Source organism: Mesoplodon bidens, assembly GCF_964165515.1.
Source record: "Mesoplodon bidens genome assembly, chromosome: 7".
Classification (NCBI taxonomy): Eukaryota; Metazoa; Chordata; class Mammalia; order Artiodactyla; family Ziphiidae; genus Mesoplodon; species Mesoplodon bidens.
Window position 1 is genome coordinate 99811327 of NC_138164.1, and position 24671 is coordinate 99835997.

At 36.3% G+C, this 24671-nt stretch overlaps 1 protein-coding gene across 3 annotated transcripts in view; it reads left to right on the forward strand.

Moving 5' to 3' along the window:
* The window catches only part of TTC17 (tetratricopeptide repeat domain 17), a 160761-nt gene that overhangs the window by 68195 nt on the left and 67895 nt on the right, over positions 1-24671 (forward strand). For all 3 annotated transcript variants that reach the window (XM_081239256.1, XM_081239255.1, XM_081239257.1), the window contains exon 16: positions 2374-2560. In XM_081239256.1, the coding sequence (XP_081095382.1) occupies positions 2374-2560 (187 nt within the window). The remainder of the gene's footprint in view (positions 1-2373; positions 2561-24671) is intronic.

The following is a 24671-nucleotide window of genomic DNA, read 5'->3' on the forward strand; positions in this document are numbered from 1 at the left end:
ATGGAAAATATAAAGACATTTTTGAAATCTATGTACGGAATTTAATTGTATATCTTAGTGTGAACCACTAAGTAATACTTTAAATGTAACCTGAGTGCTACCTAGATTAGGCCTCTTTAATCTGGAATATTTTGTACACCTTGGTTTGGTTATAGTGAGATATTTCTGATGACCTAACAGCCTGAATGAAAAGCAAGTAGCTGATAAATTGTAGGGGCTAATTGCTTTTCATGGGGATATACTGTGCAATTTGAGAATAAAACATTCTTAGATCTTTTAAAATATTTTTAATGGTAAAGTAAATAGATGGTTTGTAGAATAAATGGTTTGTATGCAGCGAATACTAAGCATAGATGTATTTCTGCTAAAATGACCTAAACTGAATACTTCGGGCTGTGTATAAAAACAAAGTCTCAACAAACAATTGGAAAATAGAATTTTAAGACTATTTACAATAGCATCAAAAAAATCAGACATCTAGAAGTAAATCTAAAGGAAGATGCACAAGATTTCTATCGTGATTACAAAACATTGCTAAGAGAAAGAAAACCTAAATAAATGGTGATATACATCATGTTCATGGATTGAAAGATTCAATATTGTTAAGATGTAAGTTCTCTTTAGATTGATTTATAGATTCAATTCGATCCCAAACTCCCAGCAATTGCATGTATATGTGTGTGTAAATTGATAAGGAGAGTCAAAAATCTACATAAAAATGGATCTAGAATAGCTCAAAAATTGGGATGTGAGGGGAAGAAAAAAACAGAGTTGGAAGGTTTATATTACCAGATTTCAAGACTTACTGTAATTAAATCAGTATAGTACTGGCACAAAGATACTCAAATATATCAATGGAACACAGTAGAGAAATTAGAAATAGGCCCCTGCGTATATGGTCACCTGATTTATGACAAAGGCACACTAGTTCAGTGTGTGTGGGGAGTTTTTGGTTTTTCAGTAGGTAGTAATGGAGTACTTGGATATCCCCTATGGAAAAAGAAATGAACCCTGACTCCTACTCCATATCATACACAAGATTAATTTGAGGTGGATCATGTACCAAAATGTGAAAGATAAAACAATAAAGCTTCTTGATGGAAACATGGGAGAAAGTCTTTGTTACCTTATAGCTGGCAAAGATTTCAAGAAGCACTAACTATAAAAGAAAAAAATATGTAACTGAACTTCATTAAAATTAAGAATTTCTGTTTATCAGAAGATACCATTAAGAGAATAAAAAGGGAAACAACAGACTTGGAGAAGATATTTGCAATAAATATTTCCAATAAAGGTCTCGTGTCTAGTATATATATAAAGAACTCCTTCAAATCAATAAGAAAAAGGCAACCCAATTTTTTTTAAATGGGGAAAACAACAGCATTTCAGCAATAAGGGTACCCAAAGGGCCAGTAAGCACATGGAAAAATATTCAACATTATTACTAATCAAGGAAATCACAGTGAGATGCCACTTAAGCATCTCACTGAAACAGCTAAATTTTAAAAAATGACAATAACAAGTCAGTGAATTCTCACAGTTGTTGGTAGGAGTGCAAGTCTGTATGTCCACTGGGAAATGATTTCGTTGTATCTCCTAAAACTAAATGTATGCCTACCTTAAGAACCACTACTAAGTGTATACCCAAGGAAAATGAGTGCATATGTCTATGAAAAGACATTTACATGACTGTTCATAGTAGCTTTATTTATAGTAGCCCAAAACTGCAAACAATCCAAAAACTCCCTATCAGTAGGAGAATAGATGAACAAATTATGGTGTATTCACATGATGAAACATTACACATCAATTTTTTAAAAGAAGAATGAACAAATAGTACACAAAAAACACCTGGTTTCTTGAATATTAGATGTTGTGTTGAGTGAAAGCAGGTACAAAAGGGTACATATTATACACGTAAGAGAACATGCTGTTTGATTCCATTTATATGAAGTTCAAGAACAGGCAAGGCAGAGCTGATCTATGGTGATAGTCACAACATCACATCAAGTGGTTACCTCTGGGGTTTGGGTTGGGTTGCCCAGGGGAACCTCTTGGGGCACCAGAAATGTTCTAAACTTTTTGTATCTTTAGATGAGTGGTGGTTACAGGGATATATACATATATAAAAATTCATTGAGCTGTATGCTTAAGACTAGTGCATGTTACATACTTTAGGTATTTTTTATCTTAGTAGAAAGGTAAAAAATAAATTTATGTTAAACAGTTTAGCTGATGTAAATAAAATGGACAGTTGGGGTAACTTTTATGAGGTAACCTAAAAAAAGCCAAAAGACATATACTGTAAAGGTTTTGTAACTCTCAGAAAATATTAATTCATTAACATTTTCTGATTATTTTTTTTCTTTTCAGCCCCTGACCTTTTTGAGCCTGGGAAATGCTTACCTTGCTCTGAAGAATATCAGTGGGGCACTTGAGGCCTTTAGACAGGCTTTGAAATTAACTACGAAATGCCCAGAGTGTGAAAACAGCCTGAAGTTGATTCGCTGTATGCAGTTTTATCCTTTTCTGTACAACATCACCTCTTCTGTTTGCAGTGGTAAGCAGCTGTTAAATGCTGGCAAAATAATGAGTTCAATCAGGATTCCTATTTAGATCAACAGAGCACAGAAAATGATTTTCTTTATTTTTCCAAGGTTTTTACATAACCAGTGTAATTCTAGATACATAGGAAAGAAATTAATTAATAACTTGCTATGTACATGCCTTGGAGCATTAGGCTTAATTCTCTCCCAGAACCCTAGTTTGAGAAAGGCTGATTAAAGTATATTCGACTGGGATTGATAAGCTGTGAGATTTTTTTCTCTCCCCCAAATCACTGATGTTTTACAACAACTCATATTTATGGTAAAAGATATTTTTTTTCTGCCACAAATTCAAACTGTGTAATGAGATTTGAAGCAATGTTTCTATCCTCATTCACTGAAGTACAGCCCCTTGTCTTTGAGTGGAGGTGGTGTGGACCTTCACTGCACCTTTCAGGTAGTTGTCTGACTTGAAGAGGCTATCTACTTTGCATTCTTCCGCTTCCTTCCACAGGCACCATACATGTGTACATATGTGTATACATACACACGTGTGCAGCAGTATGTCCACCTGGGTCAGAGCTACTTGAATTAATGTCTCAACTATTGTAAATTTCTAAGAGTTCCATGATATTTTTTCTTCAATATTTTTTTCTTGACGTATAGTTGATTTACAATGTATTAATTTCTGCTGTACAGCAAAGTGATTCAGTTATACATATGTATACATTCTTTTTTTTGAATTTTATTTATTTTTTTATACAGCAGGTTCTTGTTAGTCATCAATTTTATACACATCAGTGTATACACGTCAGCCCAATCACCCAATTCATCACACACACACACCCCTGCCACTTTCCCCCCTTGGTGTCCATACGTTTGTTCTCTACATCTGTGTCTCAATTTCTGCCCTGCAGACTGGTTCATCTGTACCATTTTTCTAGGTCCCACATACATGAGTTGATATACGATATTTGTTTTCCTCTTTCTGACTTACTTCACTCTGTATGACAGTCTCTAGATCCATCCATGTCTCTACAAATGACCCAATTTCGTTCCTTTTTATGGCTGAGTAATATTCCATTGTATATATGTTCCACATCTTCTGTATCCATTCGTCTGTTGGTGGGCATTTAGAGTGCTTCCATGTCCTGGCTATTGTAAATAGTACTGCAGTGAACGTTGGGGTGCATGTGTCTTTTTGAATTATGGTTTTCTCTGGGTATATGCCCAGTAGTAGGATTGCTGGGTCATATGGTAATTTTATTTTTAGCTTTTTAAGGAACACATTGTACGAACACATTGAATATAAGAAATACGTTCTTTTTTTATATTTTTATATTTATGGTTTATCATAGGATATTGAATATAGTAGTTACACGATACTTGATTATTATTTAACCTTCACTAGAAGAAACAAAAATGAGTTTAACTTGAATTATGAGTGGTTCAGTTTATATACATGTGAATCCTCAGTACCTTGCTTTTGTAGAGCACACAGTAGGTGATGTGTTTAATGTTCAAATTAGATTATAATATTCAACCATAGGACTAGCTCAGCTCCTTCAATTCAGGTATTTAGAAGAAGAAAAAAAGTGACACACACTTCATTAAGTGACTTGTCTAAAAGACATCAGTAATTACTAGATTTGGCACCCAAACTGATTCACTATACCAGACTGCTTTAGGATTTTAATGGAAGGCAGGAAGTCATTTTAAATATCAGAGCCCTTTTTTAGTGAAGAAACAAAAAATCTCTCAGACCCTATAGCTCAGTTGTAGATCATTGTTGAGCACCATCTAAACTAGAATTTGTACGTGAATGCTGAAGGCCTAACAATGTTTTTAGCAAGGCAGTACAGTGGGGTGGCTAGTTCTAGAGTCATACAGATTCATGTTTGAGCCCTGGCTGTGCCATTACTGTCTTTCTGTTCCCATTAAAGTAACTTATGTCCTAATCTATAAAATGAAAGACAGTAGAATCTCGTATACTTTTTGGGAGGATTAAATTAGGTTATTGTCACAGAGTAGCTATTATGTAAAAGTAAACCATTAGAAATTCATAATGAATATAAAATACGACTCTAAAGGTTAAGGATCTTTTTCTTACATAATACTAGAAAATATGTCGTGGTCTTTAAAGTTTTGTAGGTTATATCTAAGGACAGCCTTATAAACAGGATTTCATTTTTTTCAATGAGCTGTTTATATTAATAGAATTTCTTATTTTCTTTACTGACTATCATCTCCCTCACCTCTCTTCTTTTCTGTTATTGGGAAGAAGGGTTTTGTATGTATATAGTGATCCTTTTCTAAAAGCCTTTTCTCTAGTATTTGTTTTACATGCTTTTGCTTAGTATTTTAGTTTCTTGAAATTAATTGTTATTTTATGTCACTGATGTCAAGAGAGGAAATTCAGTTGTCTTAAGCTATTTTTCCCCCAGAACATAATCTCAACTAGCCCAGGGAACTATTAACTTGAAACAGATCTTTCTCAAAATTGTAGTATCTGATAGTCCAGGTTATTCCAAGAATATTTTTTAATTGCTTTTTTTTTCTTTTTCTGCTCACTTCTTTTTTTTTTAAATAATTTTTAAATTTTTGGCTGCACTGGGTCTTCATTGCTGCACACAGGCTTTCTCTAGTTGCGGCGAGCGAGGGCTACCCTTTGTTGCAGAGTGTGGGCTTCTCATTACAGGGGCTTCTCTTGTTGTGGAACATGGGCTCTAGGCACGCGGGCTTCAGTAGTTGTGGCTCACATGCTTAGTTGCACCGTGGCATGTGGGATCTTCCCGGACCAGGGCTTGAACCCGTGTCCCCTGCATTGGAAGGCAGACTCTTAACCACTGCACCACCAGGGAAGTCCCCAAGAATATTATTGAATCTGATACAATAACAATAAAAGAAACTAATTTGACTTGGGAGGAGGGAATACCATTTTTGGTTCTTTCAGAGAGCTCATTAAAAAAATTCTTTTTTTAATTAAAAACATTACCCCTTTTTACATTGAAATTAATTAGTTTAGAAAAGAATCCAACGTCAGTATGTTTAAGAATATTCAAATCATATCATGCATCTTTTAGGACCACAATGCTATGAGATTAAATGAATTACAGGGAAAAAAACATAAAAAACACAAACATATGGAGGCTAAACAATATGTTACTAAATAACCAAGAGATCACTAAAGAAATCAAAGAGGAACTCAAAAAATACTTAGATGGGCTTCCCTGGTGGCACAGTGGTTGAGAGTCCACCTGCCGATGCAGGGGACGTGGGTTCTTGCCCCGGTCCAGGAAGATCCCACATGCCACAGAGTGGCTGGGCCCATGAGCCATGGCCGCTGAGCCTGCACGTCCGGAGCCTGTGCTCCGCAACGGGAGAGGCCACAACAGTGAGAGGCCCAGATGATTTGTTCTAGTTCCGTAAAAAATGCCATTGGTAATTTGACAGGGATTGCATTGAATCTGTAGATTGCTTTGGGTAGTAGAGTCATTTTCACAATATTGATTCTTCCAATGCAAGAACATGGTATATCTCTCCATCTGTTGGTATCATCTTTAATTTCTTTCATCAGTGTCTTATAGTTTTCTGCATAGAGGTCTTTTGTCTCCCTAGGTAGGTTTATTCCTAGGTATTTTATTCTTTTTGTTGCGTACTGCCAAAAATAAATAAATAAATAAATAAATAAATAATACCTAGAGACAAATGACAATGAAAACATGATGATCCAAAAACTATGGGGTGCAGCAAAAGCAGTTCTAAGAGGGAAGTTTATAGCTATACAAGCCTACCTCAAGAAACAAGAAAGATCTCAAGTAAACAATCTAACATTACACCTAAAGGAACTAGAGAAAGAAGAACAAACAAAACCCAAAGTTAGTAGAAAGAAAGAAAGAAATAAAGATCAAAGCAGAAATAAATGAAATAGAAACAAAGAAAACAATAGCAAAGATCAATAAAACTAAAGCCTGGTTCTTTGAGAAGATAAACAAAATTGATAAACCATTAACCAGACTCATCAAGAAAAAGAGGGAGAGGACTCAAATCAATAAAATTAGCAATGAAAAAGGAGAAGTTACAACAGACACCACAGAAATACAAAGCATCCTAAGAGACTACTACAAGCAACTCTATGCCAATAAAATGGACAACCTGGAAGAAATGGACAAATTCTTAGAAAGGTATAACCTTCCAAGACTGAACCAGGAAAAAACAGAAAATATGAACAGACCAACACAAGTAATGAAATTGAAACTGTGATTGAAAATCTTCCATCAAACAAAAGTCCAGGACCAGATGGCTTCACAGGTAAATTCTGTCAAACATTTAGAGAAGAGCTAACACCCATCCTTCTCAAGCTCTTCCAAAAAATTGCAGAAGAAGGAACACTCCCAACTCATTCTGTGAGGCCACCATCACCCTGATACCAAAACCAGACAAAGATGTCACAAAGAAAGAAAACTACAGACCAATATCACTGATGAATATAGATGCAAAAATCCTCAACAAAATACTAGCAAAGAGAATCCAACAACACATTAAAAGGATCATACACCATGATCAAGTGGGATTTATTCCAGGGATGCAAGGATTCTTCAATATACGCAAATCAATTTGATACACCATATTAACAAAATGAAGAATAAAAACCATATGATCATCTCAACAGATGCAGGAAAAGCTTTTGACAAAATTCAACACCCATTTATGATAAAAACTCTCCAGAAAGTGGGCATAGAGGGAACCTACCTCAACATAATAAAAGCCATATATGACAAATCCACAGCAAACATCATTATCAATGATGAAAAACTGAAAGCATTTCCTCTAAGATCAGGAAGGAGACAAGGATGTCCACTCTCACCACTGTTATTCAACATAGTTTTGAAAGTCCTAGCCACAGCAATCAGAGAAGAAAAAGAAATAAAAGGAATACAAATTGGAAAAGAAGTAAAAGTGTCACTGTTTGCAGATGACATGATGATATACATAGAGAATCCTAAAAATGCCACCCGAAAACTACTAGAGCTAATCACTGAATTTGATAAAGTTGCAGGATACAAAATTAATGCCCAGAAATCTCTTGCATTCCTATACACTAATGATGAAAAATCTGAAAGAGAAATTATGGAAACACTCCCATTTACCATTGCAAAAAAAGAATAAAATACCTAGGAATAAACCTACCTAGGGAGACAAAAGACCTCTATGCAGAAAACTATAAGACACTGATGAAAGAAATTACAGATGATACCAACAGATGGAGAGATATACCATGTTCTTGCATTGGAAGAATCAATATTGTGAAAATGACTCTACTACCCAAAGCAATCTACAGATTCAATGCAATCCCTGTCAAATTACCAATGGCATTTTTTACGGAACTAGAACAAATCATCTTAAAATTTGTATGGAGACACAAAAGACCCCGAATAGCCAAAGCACTCTTGAGGAGAAAAAGCGGAGCTGGAGGAATCAGACTCCCTGACTTTAGAGTATACTTCAAAGCTACAGTAATCAGGACAACATGGTACTGACACAAAAACAGAAACATAGATCAGTGGAACAAGATGAAAGCCCAGAGATAAACCCACGCACCTATGGTCAACTAATGTATGACAGAGCAGGCAAAGATATACAGTGGAGAAAAGACAGTCTCTTCAGTAAGTGGTGCTGGGAAAACTGGACAGCTACAAGTAAAGGAATGAAATTAGAACACTCCCTAATGCCATATACAAAAATAAACTCAAAATGGATTAGAGACATAAATGTAAGACTGGACACTATAAAACTCTTAGAGGAAAACATAGGAAGAACACTCTTTGACATAAATCACAGCAAGATCTTTTTGATCCACCTCCTAGAGTAATGGGGAAAAAAATAAACAAATGGGACCTAATGAAACTTCAAAGCTTTTGCACAGCAAAGGAAACCATAAACAAGACGAAAAGACAACCCTCCGAATGGGAGAAAATATTTGCAAACGAATCAACGGACAAAGGATTCATCTCCAAAATATATAAACAGCTCATGCAGCTCAATATTAAAGAAACAAACAACCCAATCCAAAAATGGGCAGAAGACCTAAGTAGACTTTCTCCAGAGAAGACATACAGATGGCCAAGAAGCACATGAAAAGCTTCTCAACATCACTAATTATTAGAGAAATGCAAATCGCAACTACAATGAGGTATCACCTCACACCAGTTAGAATGGGCATCATGAGAAAATCTGCAAACAACAAATGCTGGAGAGGGTGTGGAGAAAAGGGAACCCTTTTGCACTGTTGGTGGGAATGTAAATTGATACAGCCACTATGGAGAACAGTATGGAGGTTCCTTAAAAATCTAAAAATAGATTTACCATATGATCCAGGAATCCCACTACTGGGCATATACCCAGAGAAAACCATAATTCAAAAAGACACATGCACCCCAATGTTCATTGCAGCACTGTTTACAACAGCCAAGTCATGGAAGCAACCTAAATGCCCATTGACAGATGAATGGATAAAGAAGTGTGGTACATATATACAATGGAATATTGCTCAGCCGTAAAAAGGAGTGAAATTGAGTCATTTGCTGAGACGTGGATGGATCTAGAGACTGTCATACAGAGTGAAGTAAGCCAGAAAGAGAAAAACAAATATCATATATTAACGAATGTATGTGGAACCTAAAAAAATGGTACAGATGAGCCAGTTTGCATGGCAGAAGTTGAGACACAGATGTAGAGAACAGACATATGGACACCAAGGGGGGAAAACTGCGGTGGGGTGGTGATGGTGGTGTGCTGAATTGAGTGATTGGGATTGACATGTATATACTGATGTGTATAAAATTGATGACTAATAGGAACCTGCAGTATAAAAAAGCAAACAAAAAAACATTAGCCCTTTTTACTTGTAATTAATTAGTTTAGAAAAGAATCCAACGTCTGCTAACTCCTAAATAAGTAGTTACCCCTAATGGAAATATATGCATTTTCTAGGTTTAAAAACTCATTGATAATGCTGAACTAATTTCAATATTAAATTTTTCTTTAACAGTGTTTTTGCATTACTTGTTTCCACAATAATCCTATTTATTGATGGTTGTTTTGCTGAGTTCCAGCTTTGAAAAGCTGAAACTTGAAAGAAGCAGACACCTCTGTCGAAACCATGAACTTCTTACATTTTAAAACCTAACAGTTGCATTTACTCCAGCTATCTCTGAGCTTTACTAAACGGTTGATGAAAAAAGAGACAAAACCTCTGAGTAATGATTAGCATTTCTGTGCCTTCAGATGATTCTGTCTGCCCTTTACTCTTTCATTTTCGCAATATTGAAAGAAGCTTCATAAGTTATCTTTGACATATCTGTCTAAAGTTTTTATTATGACTATACAAGGGTTTCAGGTAGCAAGGTTTGTGATTCTGTTTCCAATAATCAAGGAATTCATATTTTTTGTAATACTAATAGTTACAGTTTATTACAGGGAAAAGATACTAGTTAAAATCAGCCAAGGCAGAGTCCTTGAGGGGTACAAATACAGAACTTCCGGTTGTCCTCTTCCCATGGAGTCATGGACAACATTACCTCCTCCCAGCTATGATGTGTGACAATACACGTGGAGTATTGCCAACCAAGGGAGCACACCCCAGCCTTTGGTGTCCAGAGGGTCTTTTTTTTTTTTAATTTTTATTGGAGTACAGTTGCTTTACAGTGTTGTGTTAGTTTCTACTGTACAGCAAAGTGAATGAGCTATACATATACATATGTCCCCTCTTTTTTGGATTTCCTTCCCATTTAGGTCACCACAGAGCATTGAGTAGAGTTCCCTATGCTATACAGTAGGTTCTCATTAGTTATCTATTTTATACACCGTATCAATGGTGTATATATGTCAGTCCCAATCTCCCAGTTCATCCCAGTGCCCCCTTTCCCCCTTGGTATCCATACATTTGTTCGCTATGTCTGTGTCTCTATTTCTGCTTTGTAAATAAGATTGTCTATACCAATTTTTTCAGATTCCAACATATATGCATTAATATGTGATATTTGTTTTTCTCTTTCTGACTTACTTCACTCTGTATGACAGTCTCTAGGCCCATCCACATCTCTACAAATGACCCAATTTTGTTTCCTTTTATGGCTGAGTGATATATCAAGGAATTCATATTGTAATTGGGTTTTTTGGACAAGATTTAAGCTGTCCTTATACACCCTTTTTCCAACCTAAAAAATTCTCTTATGAAAGCCTGTTTGAAAGCTACCAATTTAAAAGCTTTTCAGATAAGCTTTTCAAGATCAAAAATAGTCAAATACTCTTGGAAAACATTTTAAAAACAACTTTTCTGACCACTATTGTTAATCTTCCCTAAATTATTTTCTTTAAAGATCCACATTAGACACTGTTTTTATAGCAACTGTAATATAGCGTAATGTCTTGGGTAGTATGAAGTAAATGGTAAAATTATTAGTAGTCTTCTAACATCAGTAAGTATTGCTTTTCATATATAATCTTGGAAATTTTTCACAGATTTTTAGTCTATGTTTCTTGGAGTATATGAACAGGTAATATATTTAGCTTTGAATACTGATTCATTCAGCTTAGAAGTACATAATCATTATGCTCACAAAATTTTCTTACTTGTAAAGACTTTATAGCTAAAAATGTGTCAATTAGTGCAGAATCATTTATCTGACAGTTTTCCCAAACTTTGATTAATCTAGATAATCCTCTTATTTACTGCCATTTATTAGTTGCATGTGTTCTTAGAGAAACTGCTTATCATCATCATCATCTCTCCTTTGAATAGTACTTAATAAATTCTTTTCTTTTATAGGTATTTTTATATCAGCATTACAGTTTCAAGGATGCTGGGAAGGAAAACATAATAGATTGATTTCTTAATTGCCAGCTCTCAAGTTGACTGTGAAAGAGAAGCTGGTGCTTCCCGTTTTGATTAAACATTTTCTTTTGGCAGTTTTTAAATACATACTTTTTGTCCACATTTATTGACTTGTTATTTTACAATTCAACTTAAATAGAACTGAATTGGCCACTTTAACAAACTCAGTTTTCAATAACAACATACTTGGCCTTTTTTTAAAGTAAAATGGGACCTGTTAAATACACTTACAATGCTTTTGAGTATAAGTAAGGTCTCTTGAGTGCTCAACACTAAAAAAGGACTTTTTTAAAATTGAAAATAACAAGGTGTCACAGAAAATGGAATTTCATGAAGCAATAATGATTATCTTCTCTAATGATGAAAAATGGAAAATAATTTATAATAAGCAAAACGTGGATATTAAATCTGTAATATTCATGATAGTGGATTTTCCAAGTGTTTATTACTTAAGAGTATTTTCTACATACTTTCATTCTTCAGTTTCACTGATTTGAAAATTAAAAAGTTACATCTAGAAAAGATGCTTTCTACTACTTAAGCAATATACATTGTTCTATTATTATGTCTCTGATATGCATAATTTTACTTTTAGTATTCTTCATTCAGTATTACTTTTCTTACATTAGAAAACATAAGACCAATGGAAGGTTATATTTGTTAGACTTCATTACATGCGTATAGGTATGCTGCTAACAATGGCATTGTTATTAACTGACTATAATTAAGCATCAGCCCCACAATCTCTAACATTGGTCTTCTCTTAATCCACTGAGACACCTACCCACTTAAAATTCTTGGCCCAGATCTTTAGAAATTATGAATAAATGTTATACAGAACTCAGACTTTAATGTCTATGTATGGTTAGAATTTTATATACATTTCTCTATGACATGTATTTCAAAGCTTTCACCACCATAGAAAAAAAACAGAATTTCCAAATCACGTACATGAGCTTTAATATCTGTTCCAATGTGCAGAAGAATTATCCTGTGTTGTCTTTATAATGTTTCTGTATTTATAGCATCTACTTAATATTTACCTAAATCTTATCTCCTTTTATCACTTGTTTCTTGCCTGTGGTTTTAATCTGTGTTCTTCCACCCAAATTTCTGTAGATTTATAACTTGTAGCTTAAAGCAATTCTACATGGAGTTCAGATTTTGAAGGAAAAGAAATCCTGCATTTTGCTGCCCTCCTGTGGACTATCCAACACATGCTACCTGCAGTTAAGGACCTTTGCTTTATCACATTCTTGATGAGAATTAGTGAAGATATCTGCTTTAAAAAAAAAAGAAAGAAAATACAGTCAAAAAGACACAGTTTTTGTAGCATTTTTAATATGCTACTAGTTAGCTTACCTCCATTTATTTTTGTTGGAAGAATGAAAACTGGTTAACTTTTTACAGGCTCAAAATCCTGTAGGTGCAGGTGCATCCTGCAACAAAGCTAGATGTACCTCTCTATATGTAATATGTGTAAATTTTTATACTTCTTTACTTAAAGGTCTTTAATTATTTGGTTAACAAACAATCCTTTGGTAAGTATCTATGTGACGGTGAGGGATAGAAAAGTGCCTTTTTTATGAATCTAGAAGCAAAGGTTATGATTTACTCAAGTCACAGAGTCAGTCATTGGTAGCACAGAGACTGAAATCTGAGTCTTCCAAGGCAAGTGTAATTCTTTTATTCTCAAGCCATAAACTATTCCACTGCCAAGACTGAAATAATTCATATTTGTAGATTCTTGAGTCATTTTATGAAACTAGTATAATCACTGCACTTCGTATATCATCCCTCAAAAGAGATACATACATCCCTATGTAAAACATGCCTCTGAACTATCTTATGGGGGACAGTCATAATGAACCCTAAAAGCACACCTAAAATGGTCCCTTTCAGTTTAGCGTGTAACTTTGATCTCTTCTGAATTTTGCATCATTAGATTGCTGTAAAGCCTTGGATGTTACACAGAACATCTGGTAGCCGTACTTGTAATATTCGCTCAGTAGGTAATATTTGTATTTTAGGATTCCCAGCATTTAGGTTTCATGAGCAAAATGGTTACCTTTTGTTTTCATAAGAAGTTAAGACATTTAGGCAGGTTTTGTTAACCAGTGATTTTACACTTCAGCCTCCGAAAGACATTGAATATATATATATAAATACTTCTTGGTTTTTAACATGAATTTTTTGTCCAGCATGCAAAAAAAATTTTCTTTTGAGGAATGAGCCATTTGGCCCCTGCTGAAGATCTTTCTACAGTTGTCCTCCAGTCATTATAGATTGTTAACCTGGCCAAATAATATTTAAGAAAAATGAAATTGGATAGTGGATATAACCTCCTAAAGCAATAGAGTATTTGTTTTCTTTCAACCAAAGGGACCTGAGTATGGCTTATTTATTCATTCATTTATTCAACTAATGTCTACTACTCTAGGAACTAGAAACCAAACAAACAAACAAAAAACTCCAAGTCTTACGGAACTCCATTCTAGTAAAGAGAAACAGAGCAGATGATAAACATACTAATGAAGTTATTTAGTATGTTAGAAAATAAGTATCTGGGGAAAAATAGAGCAGGAGGGTTGGTGTGATATTTAAATTGGATTGTTAAGGGAGGCCCCATTGAGAAAGTGACACTTGAGCAAAGATTTGAAGGAGGTAAAGGGTTGGACCATGCAGACATACAGCATAAGAGCATTTCAGGCAGAGAAAATAGTTGTTGCAAAAGCTTATGCAAGGAGAGCTTTTCTGTGGTTTGGTGGTGTTGGAGGAAATGAAAGCAGAGACGAACGGGAGGAGTGTAGAACCGCATCTTTACTGCCTTGCAGACCATTCTAATAATTTGGGCTTTTATTCTAAGAGAAAGACGTATGATTTGGCAGCTTTTGAGCATTAGAGGAAAATGATCTGATTTACATTTTAACAGGATTCTCTGGCTGCTCTGTTGAAGATAGATTGTAGTCAGGTAAGGGCACAAGCAGGAAGACCAGTTAGGATGCTGTTGCAAAAATGTAGGTGAAGGATGATGTTGCCTTGGACCAGTGGGGTGAGAGGGGAGAAGGTGAGAAGTGATCATCATATTTGGGGTATATTTTTGAAGGTGGAACCAATAAGACACTACCAGAGGAAGTATGGGAAATGAAAGAAGCAGAGGTCAGGGTGACTCCTAAATATGGGACCTAATCAACTAGGTGCTATTTAATGAGATTTTTAATAACCAGTGGTGCTATTTAATGAGATAAAGTCTGAGGAAGGAACAGATTTAGAGAGAAAAACAAGTTTGCTTTTAAACAAGTTTTAGTTGCCTTCTAAATGTTTATGTGATGGTATTGGGTAGGCAGTTGGATATATATGAATGTCGTTATGGTCAAGGAAGAGTCCCAGGCTAGAGATGAAAATTTGTGAACCATAGACATATGAATGTCTTTTAAAATCACAAAATTGGATGAAGTTACCTCAGTGATTAGTATAAAAAGAAAAGAGGTCAACGATTAATTACTAGGGCATTCCAGCCAACATTTAGTGGTTGGGAAGAGGAAGAACATTACAGGAGTAGCCAGTAAGACAGTAGGGAAACCAGGCAAGTATTCTGTTCCAGAAGCCAAGTGAAGAAAGTGTTCCAAGGAGTGGTCAGTTATATCATTATTCTTATGCTACATGGATATATCCTAAGAGCTTGAGTTGGATGAGGACAGAGAATAAAGCATCGGATTTCTGAACATGGAGGTTGTTGGCAGTCTTCTAAAAGTTTGTATTAAATGGCTTGTGAAGTAGGTGAGGAAGTGGAGATGTCCAGCATCTCTTTCAAGGAGTTTTGCTGTAGTGAGGAGCAGAAAAATGGGATGGTAGTTGGGGGGGGGGATGTGAGATCGAAGATATTTGGTTTTGGTTTTATTGTTCTAAAAATAAGAGGTATTGCAGTGTGTTCCTGTAGGAAATATCCAGTAAAGAGGAAGAAACTGAAGATGCAGAAAAAATTGTAGAAGCAAAACTCTTGAATAAACAGAAGGGAATGGGCTGCAAGGCACAAGTGTAGCGTAGAGGTTGTCCTTAAATAGGAGAAGGTACAATATATAGGTATAGATGTAGGTATGTTGGTGAGACTTTTGATTACTTAGTGAAGAGGCCAGTTGTCAGATGAGTGTGAAGAGGGGCAGAGGAGGTTAGAAATACGAGAGAGGAAGGGCTGAAAACAATGGACTCAGAAGGTGAATTGACTAGAGAGGTTTCTAATTTTGGTAACTGGATAAATGTCAATGTCATTAATTTAGAGAAGGAATATAGAAAAGGAATTATGCCTTGATGTGTGGCTGGAAAATAAGTTCAGTGATAGACATGTTCATACAGAGATGCCACTGGTTCCCTCAGATTGTTTAAGGTGAGAAGAAAAGTCCTAGAATGGAATCTTAGAAAATACTAGCATTTAAGGAGCAGAGCCAGTGAAAGTGAGTAAAGAGAGGTATTGGGAGAACCAAGAGGGAGCTGGGTCTTGAAGGTCAGAAGAACAGAGGGTTTGAGAAGGAAAAAGAAATCAACAGTAGCATGTCCTATATTGGTTCCTAAAGTAGGGTACAAATATCACCAGAGGCACACAAGCTTTTAGATGGTACTTAGAGTAACGTTTTTTGATTTTAGTGTTTGTGGCTTATTCTAATGGGCATTAGAAGAAATAAATAACCAGCACATCAAACCTGTAATTCATGAAAAGTGGTACTGATTTTCCCTTTTAACATAAATTAATGTAAGATTAAACAGTGACTCCATTTAAAGAAGAACATTGCATAAATAATGGTACTGGTACCTATGGAAAAATCACAACAGTAGTGGACGAATGAATAGTGTGGGAAGCTCTGGGTTTAACAGTTTAGAAAATCATTTGGTGCCCTCATTTTATCAAAAGTATTTTCTGTAAAATGGGGAAATATCTATACTAAAACAAGAATACATTTTAGGAAATAGAAATATTAAAGTGAGCTCTCTATGTATAGTTTTTAGTTTTTAGAATTACTGGCATAGATTCTAAACTATATAACTTTTGTTTCATCCTGCAACTGTGTAACTAAAATAACTTTAAAGCAAATAGTTAATGATACCAGGAATCATTCTTTAGATAATATATAATAGGACACAAATAAGGAAGACTTTTTAAAAATTCACTTGTTAGAAACATGAAAAAGTAATTCTGTGTTTGGAATAAAATAGAAAAATTTGGCAGCTGAGTGAAGAATTAAGGCATTTATTAGGAGAGTATTCTAAGGCCCAGCATGTAATACACACAGAGCAAGTGGTTTTATTCTCTGTCTCTGGGACTCTTGGAACTGAGTTACTGCAGCTTGGTTGTGATGTTCCAAGAGGACTGTGTCCAAGGGCAGCAACTAAGCAGTCACTCTAGATATTTGAGTAGCACTTCTTGAAATCAGCTAGGAGGTTAGCACTGCAGCTTGTTACTCAGTTATGGAATGCTTTTGTTCATTACCTTAAAAATAAGTTGCAAATTTATAATCTGAGTTACAGAGCTTAACACTTCAGGTGTGCAAATGGTCTTTGCCAGTGTTAGGGTTACTATCTTGCGTCTCCAATAGGAAGTGAGTTATACTTTTGAGTTTGTAAATTAAGATCATGGTTCTGCTTCCTTTATGCTCTGTATGTAGTGCGGGGACACCCACTGGAAGGCATCGTTAATCATATTTTGTGAACACTTACCTATAGATAGGGTTGGAAAGTTATACTGAGACATCTTTCTTTGTGTATAGGCTCCATTCTGCATCAGGAACTTACTGTAGTTTCCTGCATTCACATCACTGAGGTCACAGTGATTGTACGCACCAGCAAGAAAAATGAAGGATGAGCAAGATGGGGTCTGTTTTATCTAGCCCCCACTAATTATTGAACAAGAATTTTTAATACGGTTTGTCACTGCAGTAGTACATGTCTCCTGATAGGAACTGAAGGGGGCTAACTTCTAGTTATAAATACTTTGTGTGTAGTAAGTTAGGCAAGTTCATTGGATGCTATCTTTTTACATCTTCAGTTTCCATTGTTGCAGATGTTTTTGGAGATATTTCAGTTTGTGATGTTAAGCTTTGCTATCTCATATAGCAATCATTTGCATGACTCCTCCCCATTCAAAAAGATTATTCTAATTGGCAGAACTCTCTCCCTCTCTCCTCTCTCTCTCTCTCTCTCTCTCTCTCTCTCTCACACACACACACACACACACACACACACTAAAAATCCATGCTGCATTAGAGTGGGCTCTTTTTTAAGTGACCTATACCTCAGAAAATTCTTTACGTGCACTGCAAACCAACTAGTTGAAATGAATTCCCAGTTTTGGAGTTCTTGCTTGAAACAGTGAGCACCGGCAGTTCCCTGGCAGTCCAGTGGTTAGGACTTGGTGCTTTCACTGCCGTGGGCCCAGCTTCAGTCCCTGGTCAGGGAACTAAAATCCCACAAGCTGCAAAGTACGGCCAAATAAAAACAGAAAACAAACAAAAAAATAGGGGCTTCCCTGGTGGTGCAGTGGTTAAGAATCCGCCTGCCAATGCAGGGGACACGGGTTCAATCCCAGGTCCAGGGCGATCCAGCATGCCCCAGAGCAACTAAGCCCGTGCACTACAACTACTGAGCCTGTGGTCTAGAGCCAGTGAGCCACAACTACTGAGCCCGTGTGCCACAATTACTGAAGCCCACACCCCTAGATCCCGTGCTCTGCAACAAGAGAAGCCAACGCAATGAGAAGCCCCCGCAATGAGAAGCCCGCGCACCTCAACGAAAGAGTAGCCCCTGCTCGCCGCAACTAGAGAAAGCCCGCACGCAGCAATGAAGACCCAACTCAGCCAAAAATAAATAAGTAAAATAAATTTATTAAAGAAAAACAAAAAACAGCACAAACTATTTCAACCCCTTTACAAATTTAATCATTGAATGATTGTTTTTTTAACTCAGTTCCATGGGCTGATGGAAATAAAGCAGTTGAGCCTGATAATCAGTAGAAAAGAGCATTGGTGAAATTTAAAATACATATGACTGAGGATACCTGGCATATATATATGTGTCGGTGTATATGCTGGTTTGGGCTTTTTCCCCCCTTCTTTGAGTGTTGGTTATTACAAGTAGTCGAATTTATTTCATACTAAACTATTGTGGTCTTTGACCAAGAAAATCTCAGTAGTCTGTTACTTTTTCTTAACCACCAAAGTTTATTTAGTTATGATCTTGAAAATACAGGAGAAATTTAAATCATATTTCATAGCTGTTGAAAAGAACACAGCTTTGGATTTCTCTTGTCTTCTCATTTAGTTTATTTTTATTGATATAACAACAAATCTAAATTTGCCATTCAAAATTTACCACTCTGAAAGCAGTTTAAACTGCTTTAGCTGTCAGGCATTACTTAATAACCCAGTCAGATCACAAATATCCAAAATGATAATTATTTTTAAAAATAATAAAATAAAACAAGCATATCAAATTTCAGGAGAAGGAACTAGAGGTCAGTAGCAGCTGATAGAGTATGTGGTGTTGATCAACTCTTCTGGGTCCTGGTAGGTGTACCTGTAGTAATATAGCCAGTTTCCCTTGATGATGTGAAATACAGCTAGAGAAAACATAACATGAACAAAACAATTCACCACCTCCCTCACTGTACACTGCCTAAGTACCATAAATGTTAAAAACTGAGAGAGCAAGGTCCTAGAAACCGTGTTATTTATGATGTGCAAAGTGGCCACTGAGGTGAATGCCTCCAGGCAACTTTCATTTGGTGATATAAAGCAAAAGGAAACAGTATGATACTATCATTTATTTTTCTATGCTTTTCACTTGATTTAGTGTGCTGACCGTATGTACTTAGATTTAGGTAGATACACTCAAATCAAAGTTCCTGTCTTAATCCCAAACCCCTAAAGTGGGTCTGATATCAGGCAGCTAGGGGACTTTCTTACTGAAAACCACAAGGCCTTGCTCAAAATGTTCTGTGGTAGAGGGATTTCAGTGGCCTTTTTTGTTAACCTTTGTTTAAATATCATACTTATTACCCAAACCAGTGTAAAGGACAATGCCTAACCCTCTTTGTCCTCATATCTAAGTCCTATGAGATATTACTAGGCTCAAGTCCTTAACAATCCTGGAATAACTAGGCTCTTGTGTTCTCATTTAAAGATACTGTTCTTATAATCCACTTAGTCTGAGGAGTAAAAAAGACCAAGTAGCCTTTGACATTTTATTAGCCTTGGCCTTGCATTATATCCTTGCTTTAGGAAAAAGCGCAAGCCTAATGGCAGTAAATGCTTCTGATGGTAGGTCCCTTCCCCATTATGCATACCTCTGGGCCTCCATTTATAGTTTGAGGAGTGGGAGCAGAGTTAAATCTATTGATTTTTCTACTAGATTTTTTTTCTTGACATCAGCAGGTGACCAATCACTTGGTAAATATAAACTCCAAAGGTTGTGAGTAGCTAGGAAATCTAAGCCCTCCCCTGTTCCCTCATCCCAACCCTCTGTTTGTAGGCTTATTCTAGGTATTAAGAATTGAATGAAGCCAACTCACTGAAAGAATACGTGGTTGATGCAAATAGACATGCTTAATTTGAGCTCACTGACCACATGACTTTAATATCATTCTGTCTTCTGCAAAGTCAATGGAAATTGTACCAAACCATGACATACGATGATGCTATTGTGGAATATTGTTTTCTTTACCACATACACCCTGCTTTCCTGGTTCCTTGTGTTGGCTTATATTGTTTTCAGTAGCTCTTCCCCATAACCCTCCCTCCTGCCCTCCCCCCCACACAAAAATTCTAATCTTGCCCATCCTTCAAGGCCCACTTCTGCTATATGCCTTACTGATCCCTTAATTATAAGTAATGCATAACCAGTCATGCCACCTGCACCTCTCCTTCAGCTCCTGTGACTTGCCATTACAGTTACCTGTGTACAAGACACTACTCTCCTACAGGCCTTCTCTAGCTCATTGAGAGCAGGGACCAATCGTTTTTTTCATCTTCATACCCTGGCCCACCATGCATTCCACACCATCCTCCCAATGTTTAGCCCATAGAATGTACTTAAATTGCAAATTAGCTAATGGCATTTCAGGTTTGAACTACTGAAAATACCTAATAATAGAGGGTAATTAACTCATACCCACCCACTGTTTATCCAGAATGCTTTATACCAGACCCCCACTCAACATACATATATAGTACAGATCTTCTTTTGAGGTCTGCAGCTCCCGCACAGTAGGAGGGGGAATAGAAAAGGAATTATCTCATTTGAAGGCACATGTTGTGTCCACTAGAAGATGACACATCTAATAGATAGCCTATATTTTCTCCTGTCTGCACTGTTTTTAATGAAAGTTACAGATGTCCTTGTTGACCCTCATTGAAAAACTGACTTGGTTAAATCAGTAAGTGTGAGAATCTATTGGATTTGTTTCCCCAACATTCTTGCTTGAAACAAATTTCCCTAGGCTGAAGTAAGACAGAGATTTAAATTTAATAATAACAATAATAACAATAATAATAAAATATTCAACAGCAGCTATGACAGTTAATTTTCTTTCTCAATATAGTTTCTACATGGGAAAATCTTTCCTAGTAAACTTCCAGTAAATGTTTATATTCCCTTGTTTAGACATCTAACCTGATCTTTCACATTTCTGGAGGAAGTTACAGCCATGGAGAGCTTGAATTCCATCACTGGAGTCATGTCTTCCACAGTCTCCATGTCATGGTGTCTGTGTCTCAACTAGTGCTGACTTTGCTCCCTGTGCTTTAGTCACTTAAGTGATGGCCGCGTGGCAAGACAAAGAGGCCAGATTTATTGGTAGTTCTCTTTTTTCTTCTCTAAAAGAAGGCAGGGAGTATAGGTCTATAGAAACCAATACATCTCTGAACTCTTGGGCAAATCACATTCCCCCACCATGTGTGAAGAGAGTGTTTCCCAGGATAGAATTTAACTCTAGAATATGTAGTAAAAGGGAATCCTTCTCTCTCTCTCTCTCTCTCTCTCTCTCTCTCTCTCTCTCTCTCTCTCTCTCTCTCTCTCTCTTTCTCTTTTCTTTTGAGGTCACACACTTTTCTTTCTTAGTTTTTCCTTTTTAAGCTCACTTGTGACTCATTCACCTCACCATGAGGGAATACCTGTATAATCCTGAGGTTGCTGATTGCAAGTCTTTAATATGGTGTTTTCTATCTGGCATTGCCGTACTTTTAAGGTCAGCCAGTACATAACCATTACTTTTAAACCTCCTGCAAATAATTCCATTCAGCAGTAATTGCTGAATGAGAACAAGTCTGAGCCATTACTTCCGTCAAAATGATTTCTCTCGTCTAAGTGGAGGACAGCACAGGACAGAGGAAGTGAGTCAGTTTCCCTTGTCTCAGGTGCAGCCATCAGCAACCTAGGTTCACCTAGATTCAAGGAGTTCTGTATGCTTATGTTCACAGTGGTTTCAGCAATAGTGTTTCCTACAGCTCCTCTTATTGTAGGACAGTAGCTTCTCTCTCCATTTCAGATAAAGAACCTAGACACAGAGAAGGGAATTGATTTGCCAAGGTTCATATGGTAAGGCTGCAGCTAAGGCAGGATTTGAATTCATACCATGGAATGCTCCTCTTAGAACAAGGTCTACAAGACTTTGTCACAACCTCTGGAGGTGGAAATCATAAAGGAATCTGTTCCCAGTGAGGTTTCTTACTGCTTCACGTATACCTATTTCTCTGTGTAGTACCAAGCCCCACATGCCACCCACAGTTAAAGTTTCCTCGTAATATTTTAAAGTAATCTTGCATAGCAATGGTGCACAACTGAAAGATACACTTTTGTTCACCTCACAATTTATATTACTATTTTTCCTAAAAGATACATACCCTACTAGAGAAATAAATATGAAATTAGTTGCTTGGCTCTTAGAAAGTTCTGAGGCCTCTCAATTTTGTGGCATTTCTTTCTTATAACTAACCCTAAAGGATTCCTAACCCAACCAGGAATTTCTTACCAACTTATGAGATTCAGAAGAGAAGAATTCTTTAAAAAGAAGAGAAGAGAAGAATTCTTTTTAACAAGTAAGTGGTTACCCAACTCCAGTTAGAAAATAAATATTCTTCTAGGGCCTTTGTAAACAGGATTTATATGAGAAGATAGGAAATTTCTTTATCCTTAGTCATGGTGGGAGTTCCTGAGAACTTAGTTTACTCTGAAATCTGTTTAGCCACAGAATAAATTGTGCCTTTCTCCCTTAGGAGACTTATGCTTTGACAAGGTATATTAAATATTTAGTTGTTTTCCAGAACACCCTTGTAGGGGAGGTTAATATTAATAACCCATTATGCAGTCAATACTCTAACCACAGAAAAAGATTTTGATATGTCTAAGATCTCATAGCAGTTCCAGAATCAGAAATACCCTCTTTGGAGTTTCATGTTTAGTTGGTGTTGCCTTGTACTCTCTTACTTTTAAGAAAAACCAGACTGCCAGGATTTGAATTGCTAAATGCTTTGCAAGCAAGTATAGAGCATTAAGCAGAGAAAAGTGTTTCCATTTTCACCTGGAACCTTGTTATCTAAAGCATTTCATTTAAATCATGTAGTTCCAAAAACAATAACAACAACAAAAACATACCTCTCAAGGTTAGTCCAAGCCATAGAATCTCCTCATTTTTGCATTAGCAAAAAATAATAACCTTATGTACAGAAGATGACATTTTACTTTTTAGGTGTCTTTCCATTTTTCCTTCTCCAACATTTTCTTGTGTTTCTTTAATAAGAACATCATCTCTACCTTTGCTGGGAAGACAAGCAATATTTTTCTACATAGGCAACTTTTTTTTTAGTTCCCCTTTGAGCTAGAGTAGACCTATATTATAGTCCAAAGAATAGAAACTTATTTTTTCTGAAATTCTTCAGTTCTCCCTCAGGCAACTGGAAGGAGTAATTCAAAAATTAGGCAGTATGACTTTCTATGATTAGCCTAGATAATCATGGAAATCACACCAGAATGCTAAACCAGTCTCTTTTTAACTCAGCCTAAGAAAATTCATACTAATAGTTCTAATTTTAAAGCATGTAGTTTTTACATGATCATTTTGACTCTGCCTATTTCCAAGAAATATCCTAACATAAACTTCTTATGCTTCCTTTAATTCCCCCAGTTCTCCCTGATCCCCTTTCCTGCCCTCTCCCTCAGAGGTATTGGCCCCAATTTCCTGAGTTGGAAGGCAAGACATTCTTAGAATGCAGAAGGCTTGCTTCAGGAGGGTGTCTGGGCTTGAGGTCATGCAAGAGGACTAATTTTAGCTTCAGGATCTTGTGCACATCGTGTCTTATAAATCACCTATGAAGCATTTTTAAATATTGCAGACATTTTAAAAGATGAAACCAATTAAATTTTTATAATAGAGGGTGGGAGAGAAAAATAAGAGATGGCAAAGGTTGGAGGAGGAAATCAACTGCAGGAAACACAGCTAGAATTTCACTGGGTTCCAGTGTTAAAGGTTTATCTTTTTGCTTTACTTGACCTGTGTCAAGATAAAAAATGCTTTAGAAGCAAATTCACCAAAGCTGAAGGCAGAGAGAATATTCACTAGGAAAACATGTTTAAAATTATCAGTATCATTGTCATCATTTTTTCCTCTCTGCTTTTAATAGTCATGCTTATTTATTTCCCAATTAAGAATTGCCTCTGAAAAGTATGCTGTTCTTCATAGTGAATTTTAGTCAGTTGGGTGGGTAGAGTTGTTGTCATTGCTCTGTTTTATTTTAATGCTCTTATGCTTGGTTTCCCCGTACTTAATTGCACGTACTAGGTGGTGAAGACAGAAGTAGAGGCAAATCTGCAACCTCTGTCCTCTCAGGAGAATCTGGAGAAAGAAAGCAACTACCATTGCTCATGGCTTCTTTTCTTAGCCCTCCAGGGCCCACACACTCCACACCTTCCATCTCTATCAAATCGTACTTCTCATTGTCTCCCAAACACAAATGAGAATCCCTGTTCCTATTGCTTTGCTCAACACATTATTCCTCCCTGCCTAGAATGCCACCTTCTCTACTTTTTCTGCTGAAGAGGTAGTATTGACTAGGGGAAAGTCAAGAAGCTTTGTGGTAAAATAGAATTAATTCAAATCCCAGATCTACCACTTACTTACTGTTTGACCATAGGCAAGTTACTTAGTTTCACTGATAATCAGTTTCCTTATCTGTGAAATTAGTAATATT